The 24307-nt window shown below is 36.1% G+C and overlaps 1 protein-coding gene across 3 annotated transcripts in view; it reads right to left on the bottom strand.

The window, feature by feature from the left end:
- PDE5A (phosphodiesterase 5A) overlaps positions 1-24307 on the bottom strand; it is a 125625-nt gene that overhangs the window by 98180 nt on the left and 3138 nt on the right. For all 3 annotated transcript variants that reach the window (XM_050792344.1, XM_050792346.1, XM_050792345.1), the window contains exon 2: positions 5544-6132. In XM_050792344.1, coding sequence (XP_050648301.1) covers positions 5544-6132 — 589 coding nt within the window. The remainder of the gene's footprint in view (positions 1-5543; positions 6133-24307) is intronic.

Below are 24307 nucleotides of genomic sequence, written 5' to 3'. Positions count from 1 at the left end.
CAAGCCCTTTTCAACCATACCCGAATTCACACTAATGAGGTGAGCCCTAGAAGGCTTCAGGATTAGGGGTGGGAACCAGAAAACCCAACCTTGTGATTAGAGGTTTAAAACTTCCAGTCCCACTCCCAACCTCTGGAGAGGGGAGACCGGCTGGAGATTGAATCCACTCACCAATGACCAGTAATATAATCAATTACACCTACATAATAAAGCCTCAATTAAAAAGTTCAGAACAAGGAGGTTTAGGGGAGCTTCTGGTGAACATACTGATGTGCTGGGATGCTGGCATTCTGGAGAAGGCACAGAAGCTCTGCGCACCACCCCACCCGCCACCACCTCCCATACCTTGCTCTATGCATCTCTTCCATTTGGCTGCTCCTGAGTTGTATGTAACCTTTTAATAAAACTGTAGTCATAAGTGTAGTGCTTTCTTGAGTTCTGTGAGTCATTCTATCTAATTACTGAACCTAAGCGGGGGTCACTAGAACCCTTGAATTGGTAGTCAGTCTGGAAGAAGTGTGGCAGCCTAGGGATCCCACTTGTGGCTGACGTCTAAAGCTGGGGCAGGCTTGTGGGATTGAGCCCTTAACATGTAGGGTCAGTGCTAACTCCATGAAGTTAAGAATCAGAACTGAATTGGGTTGAATTGGGTTGCAGTGTCAAAGAACAGGAGAATTAATTAGTTGTTGCTTAGTTAAGGTGTCAATATTAACATATATGGTATTCCAGCTAAAAGGGCCTAGCTTGAATCTATTTGTGAAGGACATTCTACAAAATAACAGGCCTGTACCCTTCAACAATGTCTAAATTTAAAAAGATAAAGAAATGCTGAGAAACTGTTTCAAACGGAGAGGAGACTAAAGAGACATTACAACTATGTGCAATATGGGATCCTGAATAATATCCTGGATTGGGGGAAAATAACTCTAAAGCTTATTAATGGGATGGGACAACTGATGAAATTTTGACTGTAGACTGCTAATAGTCTTGTATCAGATTAGATAATAGTATTGTATCAATATAAAATTTCCTGATTTTGATAATTTTATTATGACTGGGTTAGAGAATATTCTTATTAGAAAATATACACTGAACTATTTAGTAAAAACATATCTTTAGCTTATTAAATCATTCAGAAATAATAAGCATATATTACTTATATGCATTATCGAGCGAAAGAGAGGAAACGATAAAGCAAATGGGGGAAAAAATAACTGGAGAATCTGGGTAAAGGGTATATGGTAGTTTCTTATACTGGTCTTGCAACTTTTCTGTGAGTTTAAAATTATACCAAAATAAAAATAACAGAAAATTTAAAAAAGGAAACAACACAGATGACTTGACAAATTATAAGGCTGGTTTTCTTCCACAGAGTGGAATTTTTAAGACAATGCCTGAAACATTGAACAAGCATAGACACAGCAGTTCCCAAACTGTGTTTCCAGTGGCACAGTTACACCTTGATTAGGAGGTTTGTCTAAATTACAACAATTGCTAGGGGTTTTCTTTTTCTTCTAAAATTCATCTGGAAATAATCATCTGAAATTCAGTTGAAACAGTTTGTATTTCTTTAGAAAAATATATTGATAAATAGTTGAAGTAGAAAGTGAGTCCCGCATGGTGAGAGAAGGTGAAAATTTGTTTCTCTGGAGAAAAAAAAAATGAAAGGGAAAGATGAAGTGGGGAAGGAAGGAATAATAGCTACATGGTCATAGCCACATAAGTGGCAATTTGACCCTTCCCTAAGACCCTCCAAGTTTTCTCTCTGGAAATCATGGTTCACATGGAGTGTCTGTCCTGGAGTGGAAACAGCACATGAGTCTGAGTTTTGACTTGGGAGAAGGAGAGATGTTTTGACAATGTAAATCCTTAAGGCATAGAAATCATGGGAAGGTTTAAGACTTCCTTGGGACATGGAACGGGGTTCAGGGCAATCCTGTGTAGTTACTGGATGTTATCTGGTTTTCCTATAAAAGGAAAATACCAAGCACATTTATTTAGTAGTTCTGATTATACATCTTACTATTAATAGCTTCTTAGTATAAGTGTGAATATTTTATTAATAAATGTGTTAATATCTCCTTGTTATTCATAAATGCCATGCCAAGCCGGTTGCAGTGGCATGCACCTGTAGTCCCACCTACTCAGGACCATAGCCCACTTCTCGTGCAGTTGAAGTGAGTGGATCACCTAATCCAGGACTCCAACCTGAGCAACACAGTGAGACTTCGGCTTAAAATAACTAAATAAATAAATACATACATATATGGTGTGGCACATTCAGGGTAGTTGCATGATGGTGGGCTGATGCATGAGACCATTTGTGACTGAACATCAATGTACGTGTAGCATTTACCAACTAATCTTTTCATTGGTATTTATGGTCTACATGAGAATCACTGGTCTGAGTAGTGGATCTTGTCTTGTATTTTAAATATATGAATATGTTATCTTATCACTAATAAAACAATAGAATTTTTCAAATTTATAACACTTAATATCATTTTCTGTTACAAAGTTTCAAAAGTGAACTAAATATACGTCATTTCTTATAATTAACTTTATGAGACTTTTTAAAAAATTCTCAGCATCAATCTGAGTGTTATTCTGTTTCACAGACACCTCTCTTGGTTTCCCACGGTGACATTACATCCTTTAAAGTGGTCTATGGTCAAATAAGCTTAAGAAATACTGCCATACAGTGTCATTTTTACAGATGCATGCTTAAAGAGCTAGGACTCAGAAAACATTAGAATATATTTTCATATCCTGACTACTTTCAAAAAACACAGTATTTTAATTATTCAAATTATGGATGGTGCTTAGTAATAAATTATCCATTAGCCAACTGACTTCCACTGCTAATACCAATATAAATTAGATCGCAATGTAAATTAGATCACACATCAACCTCCACAAGTTCTAATGAAATTCTTGGGACATGAAATAACTCCTGCAAGGCTACCATAAATACAGATCAAGGGTACCAAAGCTGAAGTAGCAACATGAGAAATCCACAGGCTAAGAGGCATCACCCCAGGAGCCATGCAAATCAAGGACATTAGCTGTTTTAAACAATAGTACAAGAATTAAATCATTATCAAATGCCAAACAGAAAAGATATTGTCAAAACTTTGAAGATGGTAGGCAGATTAAATAAAATGCATGTAAGTGACGAATTCGCAGGGCTGGAGACATTTAGGACCATGAAGACAAATAAAGGCTTTCTCAACAAAGCTGGAGAATATTTACGATCCTACTGTACTCATGGGACCATAGTGCCATTGAAAAGTGGATACCCAGCTGTCACTTAAGACAGGAAGGGGATTCTGCAAACTTGGCAGCAATCCTTCAGCTGTGTCCTTAATACCCTTCTTGGAATCTGCTACAGTGTGAAGTTACTATGGAGCTCAAAGAGGTCATGGAGATATTCTATGAAGACTAGTAAATTTTTCCAAGAGAATCAAAATTGAATGCATTGCTTATACAGAATGGATTCTGAAGAAACATTTCAGGACTTAACCTAGATGAACTATCACACCCCAAATCCCGGCCTTCGGTATTACCCACTAGTAGTACCATTATTCATTTACCGAACTTCAAAACCTGGTCATCTTCAATTCCTCTTTCCCCTTCACTTGCATCTCCTATTAGCTGCCAAGTTCAGCAGATTCTATTAGGTTGGTGCAAAAGTAATCATGGTTTTGCCATTAAAAGTAATGCCAATTACTTTTGCACCAACCTAATACTTCTTCATCTGAAATCCATTCCTTCCTTTTGATCTTTAAGGTCAGGGTCCTTGTTAAGGTCCTTACTTCCTCATACTTAGACTATTAAGATAATCTTCTATCCTCCCAACTTGTAGCATTTCCCCCTCTAATTCATTTTATGACTACTGTAAAATTAATCCTTCCAAAGCATAATTTAAATCACACTCGTTCCCCTTTCAAAACATCTTCAGTTACTCCTCATGTTTCTAAACCAAATATATATTCCTCAGCTTGGCATTCAAGATCTCAGTAATTTCCTGGCTGTGCTCCCACAGCTCCTTCATGTCCAGATTCTTATCTACACATTTACATGGTCCTACTTTCCTATCTCTTCTAACTTCTCTTTACCTCTGGATCTCACCATGCACAAATCTCAATTTATTCAATTTATTCAAATTTTCCAGGATCTGTATCAGACATTGCTCCCTCAGAGAAATCTTCCTCTGGCCGGGTGCGGTGGCTCATGCCTGTAATCCCAGCACTTTGGGAGGCTGAGACGGGAGGATCACCTGAGGTCAGGAGTTCGAGACCAGCCTGGCCAACATGGTGAAACTCCATCTCTACTAAAAATACAAAAATTAGCTGGGCGTGGTGGCAGATGTCTGTAATCCCAGCTACTCGGGAGGCTGAGATAGAAGAATCGCTTGAATCTGGGAGGCAAAGGTTGTAGTGAGTCGAGATTGCGTCACTGCACTCCAGCCTGGGTAGCAGAGTGAGACTCCATCTCCAAAAAAAAAAATCTTCCTCCATCTTTCCCACTAGATGTCCTATCCTGCTTCTCTGAACCTTATCACATTTTTCTTGGCATCTGTTATGACCTACTCTCTATGCTATTTATCTATTGCATGTACTATTATTTTAATTCAACCAATATTTAGTAAGCCCTATGTGCCAGGCACTATAAGGCACCAGGAACACAATAAAACAGCTATGACTCTCTGAATTAAATGAATTGAGCCAGAATTACTACTGAATCTTTATAGTGTACCACACAGTAGAAAGCTAGAACAATTGTTCTATCAAGATGCTGTAAGATACCTCATAAACATATAAAGTGCCATTCAGTTAAGACGTTTGGTTTTAAAACTAAAATTCCATTAATAAAAGGGATTATTTTAAATGGGAAATTTGAAGAATCTTACAGTGTAACCTTTAAGCCCTTAATTAAAGACTTGTGCATAGGTATAGCAAAAGGTGAAGAAATAACAAATCTTTCCATTGAAAACTTTTAGAGCAAAAATTTCCACTTTTTTGAAGATATCTGTAAGTTTATCTGTTTAAAAAATGAAAGAGAGGATAGAAGGAAAGAAAACCAGACTTTGGTATCAATGGGACTTTGAATGAATATGATTAATTGGATGAATGAATGAAAAGAGACTATAAGTTCTTTTTGTTGTTGTTTTTGCACCTATCATTTTAGAATCTCAGGAAAATTCTAAGAGGTTCATGTGGGGATAACATAGATGGGGATATGCATAGTGATCAGATAAAAAGATGGGAGAATATAACCATGAGATGAGCTATATTAAATTATCATTAAGGAGAAAAACAAGATGAGATTTCCTTAAGGCTCATGTCCTCAGCTGAACCACCAGTGAAGAAACTCTGGCAATTAAAGATGGGAAAATTCTTAGTCTACATTCCAGTTTTAAATAAGTATGCAAATTATTACATCTCAGTTTCAAATACCCCCACCATTCATGATTGCTATCCAATGCCCCAGCCATAGTACCCTCCCCAGCACCTGTCCTGCTCTCAGGGTCCCCTGTTTACCTCATATGCATCTTTGATGTTCAAGGGCTCACCAAGTGCTGCTACATGTCCCACAATGCCTTTGTTCCATTCTAAGCGGATACAGTTATTTGAAGCTTCTTCCAGTGTTGAACCTTCAGCAACATCAAAGAGGCGGCTGATAAGAAACTTGTCGTTGGAGCTGTCTTCACAGACAAGGAACAGGGAATAGCGGTCAGCGGAGATGAGTCCATGGATATGTAAGAAAATTTTGTGACATAAGGCTGTGACATCCAAATGGCTAGAAATATCCTTCACTAATTCCAAGAGTCTTGAGCACTGGTCCCCTTCATCATGATCAAACCTTGGAGGGGTTAGAGGCATCTGTTCCTTCTTTTCTGAGTCAGAGAGGAAGCTCACAGTTCCCTCAGAATCCTTGACAACAATGGGTCTAAGAGGCCGGTCAAATTCAGAGGCAGAGATTTTCCTCGTTGGTGTTCCAGGGGCACTGTTATCTGCACGAGGGCTCTGCTGCAAGGGACAAGAGCAAGATTCCGTGTGGCCTCTGATACCTTCCTTGCACACAGGGATGGTGTGAACTCTCTCAGCAAACCAAGCATTGACCATTTCTCTGCAGAACAGAACGTGCAGAAACATTAGATACTTGAAGAGAAAGGGTGCTATGCCTGAAAGCTCCTAAACATCTTCTCATGGTAAACTGACGAGACAATAATTTGATATGTCATAGAAAATAAAAACAAGATGGTTTACTTAAGACATATTATTTTGGCCAGGAACAGTTGTTCACACCTGTAATTCCACCATCTTGGGAGGCTGAGGTGGGAGGATTGCATGAGGCCAGGAGTTGGAGACCAACCTGGGCAACTAAGTGAGACCCTGTCTCTAGAAAAAATCTAAAAATTAGCTGGGCATGACAGCATGTGCCTATGACCCTAACTACTCGGGAGACTGAGGCAGGAGGGTTGCTTAAGCCCAGGAGTTCGAGGCTGTCGTGAGGTATGATCACACCACTGCACCACTGCACTTCAGCCTGGGTGACAAAGTGAGACTCTCTCTCCCTCAAAAACAAAAAGACAATTTTATTTTGGAAAACAATAGAGGACAATTGCTTTAATGAACATCTTAATAAAGGCTGACTTCTATATACGTAATTTTATATATCTGATTGCAGCATAGCAAGCATTAAGTCTGCTTCTCTCAAAATTAGCTTACATTAAAAAGTAAAAGACACTAAATTTGCCAATAGTTTTATGAAAATATAAATATGTACATTAATTTGATGTTTAAAACACATATCTTGTTCTGAAGTTAAATATTTGAAAACTAAAACAAATATTTGTCTAAATTTGGCTTGCTACTATGCCTATTTTAGATAGTTATATCTATATTGCAAAAGTAGGTAAGTTTAGAAGGAGTAATGAAAGAGACAAATAATTTAATCTTGTATAGAAAAAAAGACTTCTGTAAATATTATCCCAATAATGTTTGTTTAATAATGGTAAAAAAGGATCTATTTTTCTAGATTATCTACGACTATTTTAAAGTAGGCTTTATCTAAGTTTAAAAATGCAGTCCAAGAAAACTGAAGGCATTTATGTTTTTAATGTACCCTCCTATGAAAGCAACTCATTTGAGCTAAAGCCGTCACAGTAGGTCACTTTTTAAAACAAACATACCAGATCATACACAATCCAAAGCATGTTGTTCAATTCAAATAATGCCCCTTAGAACGCTGTAATCTTACACCAATTAATGGTGTCATTACTCTAGACATTTTTGGAACTCTTCTTTTGAAACACTTCTGAAACAATTTATAATCCAAATGAAAATACTAATTTTATCTAAAAATTAGACCTTGTTTCTCACTAACTCTTCCCAAAATGAACAAATAAAACAAAAACAAAAAAAAATCTATGGTAACAGCTAACTTAATTCTCTATCTTCTGATAAGACATGACCCTTTTGAAAACTCAAACTTACCTTCAAAAGATAAAAACTTGCTATAACTGAGGATATTTCAAATAATTTGCCTATACAAAAAACAATGTAATCTCAAATCTCCAATGACATAATTGACTGTTTATACCAAACAAAAGGCCAGGATAAAAAAGTTAGACAATGTACTATTTTGGAGATAGTATAGGGATGTAGTCACTTTCCAATGTTTTTGGTTGTAATAACAATTGATATTACTTCAGCCGGGCGCGGTGGCTCACGCCTGTAATCCCAGCACTTTGGGAGGCCAAGGCGGGTGGATCCCGAGGTCAGGAGATCGAGACCATCCTAGCGAACACAGTGAAACCCCGTCTCTACTAGAAATACAAAAAATTAGCCGGGTGTGGTGGTGGGCGCCTGTAGTCCCAGCTACTCGGGAAGCTGAGGCAGGAGAATGGCGTGAACCAGGGAGGCGGAGCTTGCAGTGAGCTGAGATCGCTCCACTGCACTCCAGCCTGGGCGACAGAGCGAGACTCCGTCTCAAAAAAAAAAAAAAAAAAAAAAAATTGATATTACTTCTTTGGAGGACCAAGTAGGCAATATCTAACAAATGTTAAATGTATCTACCCTTTGTTCCAGAGATTTTACATATGTGACAAAGGAAATACAAGGGTATTTACTGTATATAGTAAGTACTGTTTGCTCTCATAGCAAAGATAAGAAGCAACCTAGTATCACCAGTAGAAGGCTGACTAAATACATCATGGCACATTTATACAAGAGAACACTAGGCAGACATTAAAACATGATTATGTGTACTGATATGTATGATATGAATTAATTAAGTGAAAACAAAAGAGTTTAAAAAGAACACACTGTCTTATTTCTGAGTCTTTGCTAAGTCTTTCATTTACGGGATGTTCCCCTAATTATTTCATTTTGAACAATGATGTATTATTTGTTAAATATACGTTACTCTGAAATGATACCCCATCTAGAATGTAACGGGTCAAAATGAAAAGATAAAAATGCTACTTCCCTTATAATTTCAAGAGTTGGATACAGTTATAAAAATCTTCAAAAAGTTTAGGAGAAATAAGTTCAAAAGATCCATTGTAAATATGGTGACTATAGTTAATAATAATGTATATTTAAATATTGCTGAAAGAGAAGATTTTAAGAGTTCTCACCACAAAAAAAGATAAGTATGAAGCAATGCATATACAAATTAGCTTGACTTAGCCATTCCACAATGTATACATACACCAAAGCATCGTGCTGCACACCTTAAATACATAAAATTCTTATCAATTAAAAAATAAATTAAAAAATATCCAAAGAGTAATTTAAAGGAAAACAACCTCACAGGCCTTATGAATTGACTGACTTCCTAATAAAGAGGTATTACAAATTTGAAGAAGCATGAAAGCAATGTGGTAGGTAAGTGTATTGTACAAATCACAAGCGTATACCTACACAGATTTTTAAAAACATATAATTGTCCCGATGTTTATTGGATGCATGCTGTGACTTAGGACAAAATTTCCAGTGAGGACAACATACATTAATTAAAATAATTCAGTATCTCAAAACCTTAGAAGTGAAGGTGACACACTGTGGGATTTGCTTATGTAGCCCCCAGAATTGCACTAATAGTGCCAAAGACACTGATGCTAAAACTGCATGTGAAGCTGCCAACAATGCATAGGAAGCTTTCAAATAAAACTGTTTTGGAAAAGATAAGACAGGAAAAAAGTAGTATGTCTAAGTTAACATATCCGATGTGATTTCAAATATGGACATGTTACTGAAGTGTTAAATCAATATAAAAATAGACATTTTAACCATTTCAGCCACAAACCTAAAACTTAGCCCCAACTTATTTCTTATCTTCTCAATGGGAAATGGAGATCTTCTTTTGAATTTTAAATTAAACTGCCTACTTGACAACTCCACGTGGATATCTAGACAACTTAAAATGGTGAAAACAGAATTCCTAAGACCCTACCCATCTCACCTTGCTTCATCTTACTCCCTGCCAGTTTTCCCACATATGGAGGACCATCACTTCCACTGTTAGTCCAACCAAACACGTAGGAATTACTCTAAATTTCTATTTCCTTCAACTCTAACATTCAGTTGCGCAGTCAAGTTCTGTCAACCTGACTTCCAAAAACCTATATCCCAATCTGCTTATTTATTTCTATCTCCATTACTACCACCCTGGTCCAAACCCCACCATCTCTCAGTTGGATTGTTGCCATAGTCCCCTAACCGTTCTCTCTGATCCTATACTTACCCCCTTGCAATCCCATTCTCCACACAGCAGCCACAGTAAACTTTTAGCAAAGTATGTCAACATCTTAGCTATCCTACTTGGCTTTTCATGGAACTGAGAATAAAACCTGAGCTCTTGTAATCCCCTACAAATAGGTTCCTCTCACCCATGCCAGCATCCTTGGCGCTCCTGAAGCACACCAAGCTCTAACTGCCCTGTCTGGGATGCTCTCCCCTCATTGGCACATGGCTGATCAGCTTCTACATCCCCTGCTCAAATAAGTCATCTTTGACTGCTCCAACTAAAGTGGTCCTGACACATCATGTTCTTATCCTACATAATTTAAATTCTCACTATCTGCTATTTTTCTTGTTTATCAATCTGTTGTTATATCATCTATCCCCTCTGACTAGATATTTCATTAGTGCTACGTGTTCACTGCTGCATATCCAGTACTTAGATTAATGCTTATCACCTACAGTAGGTCCTCAAAATATTTCTTGAATGGAATAAATGAATAAATAAATGAAGGTTCCTGAAGCATCAAAAGGTACAACAGTCTTTTGAATATCTAAATGTTGGTGTGTTTATTACAGAAAATCAACATTGTGTTTTAGCGATTACTGTTCATCACCCCTTGGATGTGTAAGTCTCACAACTGACCACGACTAATGTATGCTTGTATACCTTGCAGTGCCTGGTGCAGCACATGTCTTAAGCAGAGCCAGTGTCTAAAAATTCTATATTATGTGTTTGTGATTACTCTATTTGTCTCATAAATGTTGCTTATGGATATTTTCTTAGAGACATTAACTCAATATTAAATGACATAGGAAAAGCAGATGTAGCATATTCAGTCAATCAACAATTTGTATTAACCACCAGTGGCAGGGAAAGGGAGTTCTCATGACCACATTATTGATTATCTGCATCCCTGTAATTACATGCTTGCATAGGAAAACATTATCATAACATCAAAATCACTGATGAACCAATCACAAATAAAATTAAATCATTTCTCACACATCTTTCCCTTTGAGCATTCCTTGGAGTTCTGCAGTGCACAATCTACATGGCTGAATGAAGTGGGCCTTTGCTCTTAAGACTAATATCTATACTCCAGTGATTTTTAAAAAATACTTCAGTCTCTATGCAAATACAAATCACCTGCAAATTGAAATTAAAATTCTTATATAAGACATATGCTATGGTCTAAATGTATGTCCCTACAAAATTCATCTCTTGAACCCTAACCCTGGAGGTGATGGTATTAAGGAGGTGGGGCCTTTGGGAGCGCTCTGCTGTCATAAATAGGATGAGTGCCTGATGTAGTTTGGATGTCCCCTCCAAATCTCATGTTGAAATGCAATCCACAGTGTTGGAGGTGGGGCTTAGTGAGAGGTAATTGGATTATGGGGGCAGATCCCTCATGAATGGCTTCACACCATCCCCTTCATGATGTGTGAGTTCACATCCTTGTTTAAAAGTTGGTTGTTTAAAAGTATATGGCACCTCCCACCATCCCATCCTTGTTCTCATTCTTGCTCCTGCTCTTGCTATAACTTTCTCACCACATGATATGCAGGTTTCCCCTTCACTTTCCATATGATTGAAAGCTTCCTGAGGCCTCCCCAGAAGCTGAGCAGATGCCAACACCATGCCTCCTGTAAAGCCTGCAGAACCATGAGCCAATTAAACCTCTTTTCTTTATAAACTACCCAGCCTTGGGTATTTCTTTAAATCAGTGGAAAAACCACCTAATTGAGGGCCCTTATAAAGGGCCTATGGGAGCTTGTTTACTCCTTTTGCCCTTCTGTGAGGACACATCAAAGTTGACATCTGTGAGGAAGAAGCCTCCACCAGAATCTGCCAGTGCCTTGATCTTGGACTTCCCAGCATCTGAAACTGTGAGCAAAAAATTTCTGTTTATAAATTATCCAGTCTAAGCTATTTGTTATAGCAGCCAGCATGGACTAAGACAATATAGATTTTCTAGATATAGATAAAATGATGTTGGAGAATCCTTCTAATGTTACACAAAGCCATGACAATTAAGAGTTATGCCCAATTAAAGACCAGCTAACAACTGAAGAAACAATCAATAAGGATAATGACATAGCAGATACTCACAAAGAGAATATTAGTCAAATAATTATATTCTGAATTAAGAAAGCCCCTTGGGCAAAACTGATGAAGCCTTCGAATATTAATTCAAAAAACTATTTTAGGGAAAAAAATTCTCTTTATGATCCTGCTGCAAAAGCCAAACATGAACTGAAGATAATTGTTTATGGCTACACTCTGTTACAATTAATTGTAACAGAATTAGCAGAGTTTCATCCTAAGAATTAGCAGAGTGTCATTACAATCTCAATTTTATTATTAATAGCTCAAATATAAACTTATTTTCATAATCTGTGGTTCTATTTTTCAAGATAAAGCTCTAATCAAAACCTTCCCATGAACTTTTTTTCTATTTTGATAGAATTAACTTTAATTGTTTTTTTCTTCTGGAATGAATTATTCTCATAAGACAGAGATTTCCACAAGGTACTATGTGGGGCGCCAGGGACAGAATAATGAGTAACTCCAGAAAAATCATCATGATCTTTCCTTTCAAACTTAAAAGTTTATATTGTATTCAGAAGTTATATACATATTGGATGTTCCTGGCATATGAAGTTAGGTAAATGTACACAAATAAGTAATGGAAAAGATGACTGTGAACATGTCCAATATAAAAGTAGAAAGCAACAGATGGAAATCCAGAAACCTCAGTGGTAGTTCTGACTGGGTAATCGCTTTGATGGTCTAAGATAGGATCTCTATTTTCCCTTACTTTTATTAATTCTAGGGGGTTTTGAAAAAGACTCACATTAGTGCTACTGAAAAAAAAAACAAAACATAATTTTATTTAAACCTGGTGAGGCAGGCATTAATGAACCTACTTTCTAAAATATGAAGCTAATTAAATGTCTGAACCACACCCATTCTGCTATTTGGTGGCAACACTAGGAATCAAATCCAGGTTTCCTATTCCAGGTACTATACCCTATTAAGAATATTAAAGTTCCCAGAGCATCAGTGCTTGCCATGAAGAAGGCACTCCGTAACATCTAGCTGAATCTGGAAATAAAAGTCAAATTCAAGCAGAGAAGGCATAGAGAAAGATGACTTATGACACATGTTCACATAAAATATTTTACCTCTAGGTCATAAAAGGACCACACACTGTTCTCTTAAGGTGAAAACACTATTTCTAAGGACTATTTCTTAAGGGTAGTGTCCATTAAAAAAAACAAAAACAAACAAAAAAAAAACTAACTAAATTCCAACATGTCTATGTTTCTCTGAAAACAGGTCACATTTTATAAGTCTAAAGCAATGTACTGAAAAGAAGTATAATAAATGTGTTCGAGAAAAAGTCATCCCCAGAGTTGCTACATTTAGCAAATAAAAAAGACAGCCTGCTAAAAATGAGTTTCAGATAAATAATGAATAAGTTTTCAGTATACGTAGTATCTAAAATTCAAGATGAACTGGGTATCCTGTATTTGATCTGGCCACTCCAGTCATTCTATATAGCTTTTCCTAACTGAAATTGTTGGTGGATAGGCAACAAAGAGAAGGTAAGTTCTACGCATCATACTAATAAGTTCCAGGCTATCAAATCACTCATTTTATCATTGAGAGAGCACAAAGGACTACCACACTGTAATCCTGTGTATGATAATTTAACCTTTTGGAAGCACTTGGATTCATAATTTGCAGTAAAACTAGAGCATAAAATATCTCCTTAAATCAAATTCATTCATTTTGCTCTAAAAACCATCCCATATAATGTATTGCATAGCAACAAAACAAACTGCAATCTACTTATAAAAGGGAGATTTACTAATTGATAAAAATTGTCGGGATTACAAAGCATTGAGAGGTTGCATTTTCAGCCATGAGTCCTGGGTTCTAATCTTAGCATTTGTTACTAATAGGATGTGTGACTAGCACCAAGCAATTTTCTTCCCCTGAGTTTCCATTTTATCCCTGATCAAACAAGAAAAATAGCACCCGTTCTGGCCTTTTATGAAGTGTAAGGTGCTGACTGCCTTCAGCAGAGTATAAAGTCAGGAGTATCAGACTAACAATCAGGCGATAATTCTAGTTCCAGCTACAGCACTACACGGATCTGATGCTAAAACAATTACAACTTCTCTGGAGTTCATTTTCACTGGAGTTTGAAATCTTCAGTGGTAAAAATGGGCTGCTGTATTAACAGGTTATTAAGACTCCCCACCTCAGCTTGCAGTATGAATAGGACAAGAAGTGGTCCTTGGGTCCGTCAACTTAACTTCTTTTTGCCCCTCAACTTCCTCATTTTTAAATAGGGGAAAAGCCTTCTGGCTCCTTTACTCACTGCACAGGGTTGATGTGTGAGTCAAATTAGAAAATGCACATGGAAGCATTTCAAAATCTCTTCAACATATCTAAAAATTTGCTATCTACTACACTCTTAGTACTCATTCCAATGGAGTCAAAGGGCTGGGTTAAGGAGCAATGGTTGTTATTTCCTCACAAAGGTCAGCCAAGAGAATCAGAAAAAGGATAAGAGTAAAAAGGTTGTTTTTGGTGATACAAGCCCACAGGTTGAGGGGTCTTAACTGGGTTTGGATATAGGCCAGCAACATGCACCATGAACACTAAAAGTCCTTGGCCAAAACAAATACTTTAGAATGACATTCTTGACAGAATCCTACTAAATTTTCAAAAAAAAAAAAAAAAAAAAAAAGAGAGAGAGAGAACAGTTTAAATTACATCATAGCCATCTGAGCAAAAACAACAAAACAGAAACAAATTCCATTGAAGTATCTGTAGCCTTGACCACAAGTACTAATAATCTGGACTCTCCACTTTGATGTACAAGTGTATCTTTGCTAACTGCCCTGCAAACCTGGAAGTGATCAGAAGAAAACCTGGCTGCCCTCTTGAAGTCTTTCAGTTGATTTAACTTTTACAAAGCTATTAATGAAAGACAACAGGCCCTCCACACTTCAAAGAAAGTCACAGCCAAGGAAAATGCAATGAACATTGGAACCAATAATTTATAGTCAATGATAAGAGCCTGAGTTTTACATTACATCCGTATCTTCCCCTTCTCACCAAAATCTTTTATTATCCTCCCATCACTTATTTCCTATACATTTTATTACACAAAAAATTCTTACCTCATAAATGAGTTGTATTATATACCCTTTTAACAAGAGTGAATTTAGTTTTGCTTTTAAACTTATACAATGCATCCCGAGATATGAAGAAACCCTGGTGGACATCCCAAAATCACTGTTGGAAAACACTAATGTCAATACCACCTGTTGTTTCAAACTTACATATTCCACAGATGACACTTAGGCTCACAAAGATATCCTTTTCCATACCGAGCAAGCAAAGAACCCCCAAATTCATATTAATTAGATGGTAGGAAATAAAACCAAATGGAAGTTGCCTAAAACCTTTTATGAGCTCTTGTCATAAATGTGACTCAAATCTTACTCTCGAAACTTTTTACACAATGAATCAAATCAGAAGTTTATTATCCAGATATTCTACTTTACAGAAGACTCTTGTAGCTCAAACTGCTTATAAAATAATGATTTAATATAAAAATCAGTGTCATTAAGCATAATGTTGAACACATTTTGATTTCATGAAGCTAACAGCACTGCACCCGTCAAGATGATGATGTTATTGTGTGAGTGGAGCACCCAGCAAAACTAATGAGCATGTGCGCTACCCTGGTTCCAGCAGCTGCTGCAGGAAAATGCGAAAGTTGACAGACATTTTGTGTCTTTAGTAATACAAAGGGATGAACAAATTCATTTGTGGAAAAAAAAAAAAAAAACAAGGAATTCTGGAGGCTAGGAAGCTTAGAAGGTGAATGGTTATCAACTTTTACAATAGTTTTAACAAAGAGTTTATTTCATCAAAATTACACACGGCAAAAATACAATGCTATTTCATTTTACACATACTATGTGCTCATATTTTGTAACTAGATGAGAAGTGTGGCACTCTTAAAATGATGGACTCAATTAAGTTAATGATTAAATTAAATAGTGCCAAGTTAGTATTGTAATACATTTTTATGGCTATTTAAATAGATTTGTATTGCATATTGGGTACACTTCATTTCATAGTCTCTAAAAAGTTTATAAACTGATTAATAATATTCACTGAAAAAAATGAAATGTAACTGTATGGAATATAATCTGGGAAGAATCAAAACCTTCCCCCCTTTCCAATTTACCTTTTCCACTCAAGATTATTATAAACCTATCACAAGATAGAAAACTACAACTTATGTTTTGGGCTTTTAGAAATTTTCCACTAATCTACATAAGTCACAGCTTCTTCCAAATGCCCTCTATCTAGAAGTATTAAATAGGATTATAAAACTTGTTGACAGGATGGAGGGATGCAAGCCCTGGAACTGCATTTCAAATATAATTAGCTAAAGGGACACACATACACACACACGTGTCTGTGTCCAAACGGTCTCCCTGTCACAATAACCTTACTTTCTACCAAAGTGGAACTGCTCACTCATGTTACAAAATGAATCTTGAAAAAGACAGAAAGGCCTTAAAATACATATTCAATATTCCAGATGTCTTGAAATGGAAAATTAATTAAAATATTTTATAGGGTTTATAGAATATTTCTTGGCTCCTAGAAAAGTAAGGAAAAGAGAAGAAAAATTGACAAGGCAAAGTAAATTTTTGATATAAACATAATAACCCTCACGAGTTAAAAATATAACTGGATGAAACCTACTCATAGAGCAACTAGTTTAATACATTTTGCACTCTGGCCTAAAATAATGTATCAAAGGATAAAACTCCTTTGAAAATACACTGTACTAGGGTATTTGTGTTCTAATGCTAAAAAGATAATTATAATGGCCTAGTACCGAAATTTTCAACCACTCTATTTTAAAATGTCATTTGAGATTTCCCAATTTTTATACTCTGAAATTATATATGGAAACTAAACTCACTTGGGCAAAGTCTTTAGGCACATCATTAAGTAATGTGCTTGCACAGAAAGAGGCCATAGAAGAAAACGTTAACCTCTTCCTGAGATAGAATCCTCATGACATTAAATCTATGAGCCTTTGCTTTGCTTCCATTAATACTGACACTGACCTTCAGTATAGCACAGTGATTAACGGCCCTAGGTGAGACAGACTTAGACTTTAACCCAAGAATCACCTCTTTCTAAGAATATGACCTTAGGTACATTATTTACTCTCTTTGTAAAATGGAAATCATGATAAAAGTAAAGGAAATGATGCTGGAGTCAGATACACCGTGTTTCATTCACGATAGTTATTGTTTTTAAGTTAACTGAATATTAAGTGGAGTATAATTTTTAAACTGATTAAGGTTTTGGTTTTCTTAAAGAAAATTTATTTAATGGATTTTTACAGCAGAATAAGTAGATGTTGGCTCTTGCTTCTTCCTAAGCCCCTAATTTAAAAGCAATAACTTCTCTACAGAGGTATTTTATATTAAAATAAAAAAGAGAGAGAGAGGGCTGTTTTAATGCATTTTTTCAAATTACAACTTAAAAAATGGACTCCTCAGACTAATATCTACACTTACATATGACAAAATTTTCTGAATTTTATATTAAGATTAGGTCATCAACATTTAACTGAGAAAAATAAATGCAAGAATATAATTTGTTTTTTTCATTACTACTTAGAGACTTTTTTTTTTTTTTTTGGTCAAAAAATAAGTTATAGATTTGGGGACTTTTTTCCCCCCAAAATATAAAAGTTAAAACTGTTTGACAACAAATGTAAAAAAATACAATAATTAACTATGATGAACACCAGAGCAATATTTCATAATTAATTCTAAACTGGAGCACAGTTTTAATATCTGATAAAACAATGCTTTAACACTCTTCTATAGGTAATTTATGGATTAAATTGGCTGTTTTAGTTCTTATCCAAGGGTACTTACTTGGGTAAATTCTAAAAGTAGGGTGATACCAATCCTTGTGCCTCAAAAATGTCCATATAGCAAGTCCATTCAGCAGTAACTTTTGGAGGAGATTTGCAGGGTGTATTTTTGTGTTTATAAGTCAGCTACTAAAATGCCATCCTCTTTTCTCTTTTCAATGTCTTTTTCATTAGTCATGTGAATTAGTCACTAATACTGGCATTGCAAACAGTATACTAAATTTTCTCACTGGAAAGTATGATTGATAACTTATATGGAAATCTGCTAAAAATTATCTGTAGGGAAAACACAAAATAACTCACATAAAAAATCATGTTGGCTGCTTTTCCTGCTCTTGGATCCTTATTTTATACAGTTTTAGTTATGTTGTTTGCATAATTTGACCTGGATCCACTACTCAAATTTGGAAAAATACTTAAAAGAATGAAACTATTCAATCTGAGAAATCGATACTCGGCTCTCCTGGTGAGAATAAAGAACTCTTACAGCTGAAAGAGATTTCTAAGCTCATTTATGAATCTCTCTACCTTGAGTCTTCACCCTCTTTCACCTCCCCTCTTAAAGTTTGAGGTTCATTAACTTGAGCCAGTCACAAAGTTAGCTAATAGCAAAGCTGGAAACAAAATCTGGGGGTTTGGGCTCCCATTCCAGTTCCCTTTCCAGTACCTTACACAATCCCACAAAAGCTTCTGTTCAAACCATTAATAAAATTCATCTAAAAAATGAAAATGACATTTAAAGTCTATGAAATCACTATGCTGTCAGAACTTAATTCCCATCTACCAGGATAAGAAAATGCCTACCAAAGTTTGTGATTATATTTAAGGCACTGATGATGCTCAAGGTAAAATGGTAAACTACTAAAAATCAGCACTAAAAAGATAAGGAAACATGCATTATTTCCTTTAATTTTCTTAAGAACACTATGAGGTAAATGCCATCATCTCCATTTTACAGAGAGAGTAAATAATGCACCTAGTCTTCCTCTTAGAAAAGTAGGTCTGGGGTTGAAGCCTAAGGCTGTCCTATCTAGGGCCCTTAACCATAAACAGAAATCAATTTTAAAGGGTTCACAACAGTGGCTCATAATCAAGTAGTGGTGCCAACCCTTGAGGGGCATTTGGAAATGCGTGGGAACAGATTTTCCATCACACGGATGGGGCATTTAGTGTCTGGAATTCAGGGATGTTAAATGTCCTGCTATGCACTAGACAGCCTCTAACAACAAAAAAGTGTCACCACCAAATGCCAACATCTTCTTTTGAGAAGCAATGGTTTAGATGATTAAGAGATTAACAGACTATTAAACAAAATGGGAGATTTTGGACACCTCTAAGTAATATCCTCCAATAACCTCTACAGATGTTATAGTGAGTAGTTCGCTTGGGTCTGGCATGGTAAGGAAATGAAGACTCTGCCCAAAGTTATTTAGTATTTCTAAGTTTGCTCCAGCTAGGAAAACATCTGAGAAGCTTACTGGGACCAAATATAAATAAAATGCAGAATTGCTTCATATGGTTTTACATTCAAATTTGACTGAGAATTGGAAGGGACAAAATATTTTGTAATTTTTTGTGCATTCACAACATATGGTATAAAAGAAGTTGCTTAAAGGAAAACCTACCACATCTGAAAGAAAACATAATAACTGAAATCTATGCACTAAACATGTAAATCAGTTGGCTTTGCAGTTTAAATATGGGAGAGACGGGACTACAATGGCATTTATCTGAGGTTTGAGAGCCTTCAGAATTCAAAACAAGTATGTTTGAAGATCTTTACTTTGTTCTATAAAATGTTCTAATTTTATATTTTCACAATAATCATAATCAAAACAAAAGAAAGTGAAATAAATTGCTTTCAATTACTGGGATGACCATCTTATTACCAACTACTGCCCTGCAATTTTAGCTCTAAGGTTTGTATTTGTGTTAATGAGAAAATAAAGAAGTAAATTTAATATGCATACATGCCTTCATAGCAAGTAAAAAATGAAAGCTGGTATGCTGTGCTAGAGGAATAAAAGTTTCATGATTGTTCAGAGAGACCCAGTGGGAGAAGTGAAATCATTATAGGCCACATTGTAGCAAAGGCCAGCTGACCTACCATACTGTTTTTCAGGTAGTTAGAACCATATTTACTTTGCAAGAGTATTTTAATGAATGCTGTAAATCTACATTTGGCTGTGGTTTTATCATTTTGTTTGTTTCATAATTAACTTAGAATGTATTTTGGCATTACAGTTGCATAAATGTTGTGACTATGATTAAATTATATCGCTTTTATGTATTCTGCTTTTAAGAATTCCACATTTCTCTAACATTAAAGTAAAAGGAAGTCAACACTAGGTATGGTAGATATCTAGAACTTCTGGGTCTGCCCACATCACTTTCTTTTGGGAATGTACCTTCCCCAATGACATACCACCTTATGGGCTACCTGCCCCAACAAAACAGTCAAACCACCCTACTCTCCTGAATATAATGATTGGTTCAGAGTTGGGATGTGACCCAAGTAAGACCAGGGTAATCTGGGGAGGACGGATATGGATAAGAAGGTACCTCTCTAATATCAGAAGTTTAAGACCCACATATAGTTAACAAGTAGAAACTCTCAGCACATGAAGAAAGCATGCAAGAAAATAAAGCCAACACAGCACAGGGCCAAAAGATACATGGATAGATGAATACATGAACAAATGGATACACGGATAGATAAATAGATGCAAGGAAGGACAGGTAAACAGAGTAGATAGATGAAAAGATAAATAGAAATAGGTAGATACATAGATAGACAGACAGATAGTTAGACAGACACAGAGACAGACAGAATTTTGGCAAGATTATTTGATTAGCTAAATTCACAGCCAACCCAATCCCACAAGCACTTAAAATTACGTGAGTCAATTCTTTCTGTGTTCAAGTTCAGTTTCTGTCACTTGCAACCAAAAGCTTTCTAATATATTGTAAATCAAAAAGAATGTCTTTCTTTAACAGGAGTACATTACTTAAGTTTGAAAAATGAGATTATATGATCCCTACTAACTCTAAATTTCAGTGATCCTGTGTGTGTGTTTTAATTATTTCATCAGAAGGTCAGGGTCTTTTCTCTTTGTATATTTTCAGTATAGATATTCAACTAAAAGTAGAGAAGAAAATTCTTATTTTTTATAATTATCACTATGAATATGATATCAAATGATGATCCTTTCCCGGTTTTAGGTAAAATACAATTATTCAGAGAAAATAAATTGCAAAAAGTTAATCTTACTTTATAATTCAGAATGAAGGGAAAAGTCTCCCCTCTCCTGAGAATTAAAAAAGCTAACAATGGCACATAAGACATTTAAAAGCATTTTCACTGCAAACTAAAAACCAGAGAAAATATATCTTTAAAAGCTTTAAAGGCCGGGCGCGGTGGCTCACGCCTGTAATCCCAGCACTTCGGGAGGCCGAGGCAGGTGGATCATGAGGTCAGGAGATCGAGACCATCCTGGCTAACACGGTGAAACCACATCTCTACTAAAACTACAAAAAACTAGCCGGGCGTGGTGGCGGGCGCCTGTAGTCCCAGCTACTCGGGAGGCTGAGGCAGGAGAATGGCGTGAACCCGGGAGGCGGAGCTTGCAGTGAGCCGAGATTGCGCCACTGCACTCCAGCCTGGGCGACAGAGCAAGACTCCGTCTCACCAAAAAAAAAAAAAAAGGCTTTAAAACATTTTTAGAATATTTATCAAAATGATTCTTATAAACTTAATAGTTTGTTTTACCTACCTTAAACATTTGGTCGGCAACGAATATAAATTCCTACCACTCAAGAGAAAATGAATTAAGCACTTACATTGTTAAAAAAAAAAAAAAAGTAATTTAAAATGAGAATATCAAATCAGTAAATAAGATTACAGAGCTAAATATCAAATGAATGACTCATACGGAAAGGCTTTCTTCAATTTTTATTCCTAGGTATGTGGCTCACAGGCACTTTTCCCTGAGAACCTGATATAACAGATATTTCCAAGCCACATTCACCAGCTATAATAGTGGCCAACTGAATCTACATCTATGCAGCTAAACTAATTTCATAGGAAGTCCTGCAAAGTCAGTAACTAGTCTGCATCCTAAATTCAGAAATTAGTCATTTTTCAACCCTTCACTATCAATCAACTCATTGATTTATTTAATTGTCCTACAGTCCTTATTAAAGGTTTTTTTTAATCCTAGGAAGAGGTTTTTATCCCACAATGGGCTGTGGGAACAAAGAACAAATATAGCTTGACACAGCAATTATAGGTTTAACTTCTAAGTTAATTTGTATTTTCAAATCTAGAGGAAGGGGTGCCTCAAAGTAGGACACATTCTCTGTAATCAGATAAGGGCGAAGGTACAAGCTTTACCAATACAACCTGAACGGAATTCCAAATATTTCAAAAGAAATGATACTGGAGACCAGAGTCAAATCACTTATTTAAGCAGAATAATTTAAAAAGGAAATTTTGTTGCATAGCATAATCAAAACACTAAAAATTTCCTCATCTTGAGGTGCTGAGGACATAAACGTGTGAAAATATTGACAATTTCTACAGATCATCAGATGACAGACTGAAAAAAAGCTACTGAATGATACCACAAGCCTATTTAAGTTTGTGTTATACTAAGCAAATCGATTTATTTAAAGATATCCATCTATACTAACTGCCATTGCATTAATTCTACCACATTTTTAGGAATCATGTAGTTTAGGCTCTAACATGGGTCTGAATTTGAAACTTTGAAAACACTAGAGATAGAAGAGCAACGAAAAACATTATTTCAGGGGCTCCTATGGATTTCTCCAGGCAGGAAGAATGCAATCCAGAAGAGTGCTTCAAGTGCACTAAAAGGCAGCTTAGAGCTGGTTATATGGACCCTGGTTATGAACAACATAAGGAAAAAAAAGGCCATTATTGCACCAGAATTACCATTATAAAAATACTATAAACAATATCAAAGTTAGATTGGGTCAATGCCCAGAGGGTTTTATTATCATCAACACTAACAACTGCCTCACAAAATATGCTTAACAATTCATTTGTCTGAAAACTGTGAAAAGTTTATATTCCTGTATAATTTTAGAAACAATAATTTTTAAAAATGCATAGCAACATTTATATACATAATCTGATTGTATTGTAAATACCGTGCAAATAAAAATGCTACAGCTTTTAGAAGTGAGAGAAGAATTACAAGGAAAAAAAATGAAAGACAGAATTCCAAACACAGGACCAGGAACCTCAATTAATTCAGCACAGCTTTGCAGTGTCAAATAAAGTCTATCATAGAAAGCTATATGGGAGTGTAAAACTTCTGTTTCTGGACTTTGATCCAAGCTGTCATAAAAACTTGCCCTCACTTAATATCTCTTATTTCCAGTATATGCCAGATATTCTCAAGCTTTTGCCTGGTACAAAACAAAGCAATAAAGTCAATCATGTCATCCTTACAATATTAAATGACCTAAAACATCACCCACAATCACAGAGCTGATTAGTAATTAATGAAAGGTAACTTTATTCTAATATGCTGTCAAGAATAACAACAGCTGTTAAGCCGCATTAGCACCAGGAAAGCTTCAGTTGTAAAGGCATAAGCATTAAAGCCCTCAATTAACACAGTAGCTGAGGCCTTTAGGACTGCAAATTGTCTAGAATAGTGACCTGGGAGTTTTCCAGATGTGATTTATTGGTCTCAAATTAATGTTTATGCCAAGAGACTATGTTCTCAATCATTCAATTGACACCTTCAAATGGACACAAACAGGTTGTGATAACTAAAAAGCTCCAAGCTATAGCTTTTTTTTTTTTTTTTGAGATGGAGTCTCACTCTGTTGCCCACGCTGGAGTGTAGTGGTGCGATCTCGGCTCACTGCAACCTCTGCCTCCTGGGTTCAAGCAATTCTCCTGAGTAACTGGGATTACAGGCACGCGCCATGCCTGGCTAATTTTTGTATTTTTAGTAGAGACGGGGTTTCACTATGTTGGTCAGTCAGGCTGGTCTCGAACTCCTGAGCTCGTTATCTGCCTGCCTCGGCCTCCCAAAGTGCTGGGATTACAGGCATGAGTCACTGTGCCGGGCCCTACCTATAGCTTTTAATGAGGTGCATAGCGCTCTACTTGAAGACAGTGATAGTAAACAATGTAATATAATAGCATAAATGCTTTCAAGGTCGACCCAAATTCACAGGTGTTTGAGAATCTGGGAATGCCAGAACCTTGATGTTCAATAACTACCATTGAATGTAGATCATTTAGTCTGAGAAAAGGATGGAAAATCATGCATGAATGTCCAATGACAACAGTTAAATAATGCAGAAATTGTTTATGTCAGCAAGCCTGATTACTGGTGCAGATGGACAATCTGGGTGAATATAAATATATTTTAAAGTTTAAAACATGCCACATACATCTACAGAACTATTTTGTTTCATGGGTTTCTTGAATCACATACAATATTCATTTTACACTTACAAAGTGTAAAAAGAGGGGAAAAGCAAAGTAATGTAAGCTTCTACTTAAAA

The sequence above is a fragment of the Macaca thibetana genome, chromosome 5, assembly GCF_024542745.1.
Source record: "Macaca thibetana thibetana isolate TM-01 chromosome 5, ASM2454274v1, whole genome shotgun sequence".
Taxonomy (NCBI): Eukaryota; Metazoa; Chordata; class Mammalia; order Primates; family Cercopithecidae; genus Macaca; species Macaca thibetana.
The sequence above is the reverse complement of the archived record's forward strand: the minus strand, read 5'-3'. Positions and strand labels throughout refer to the sequence as shown.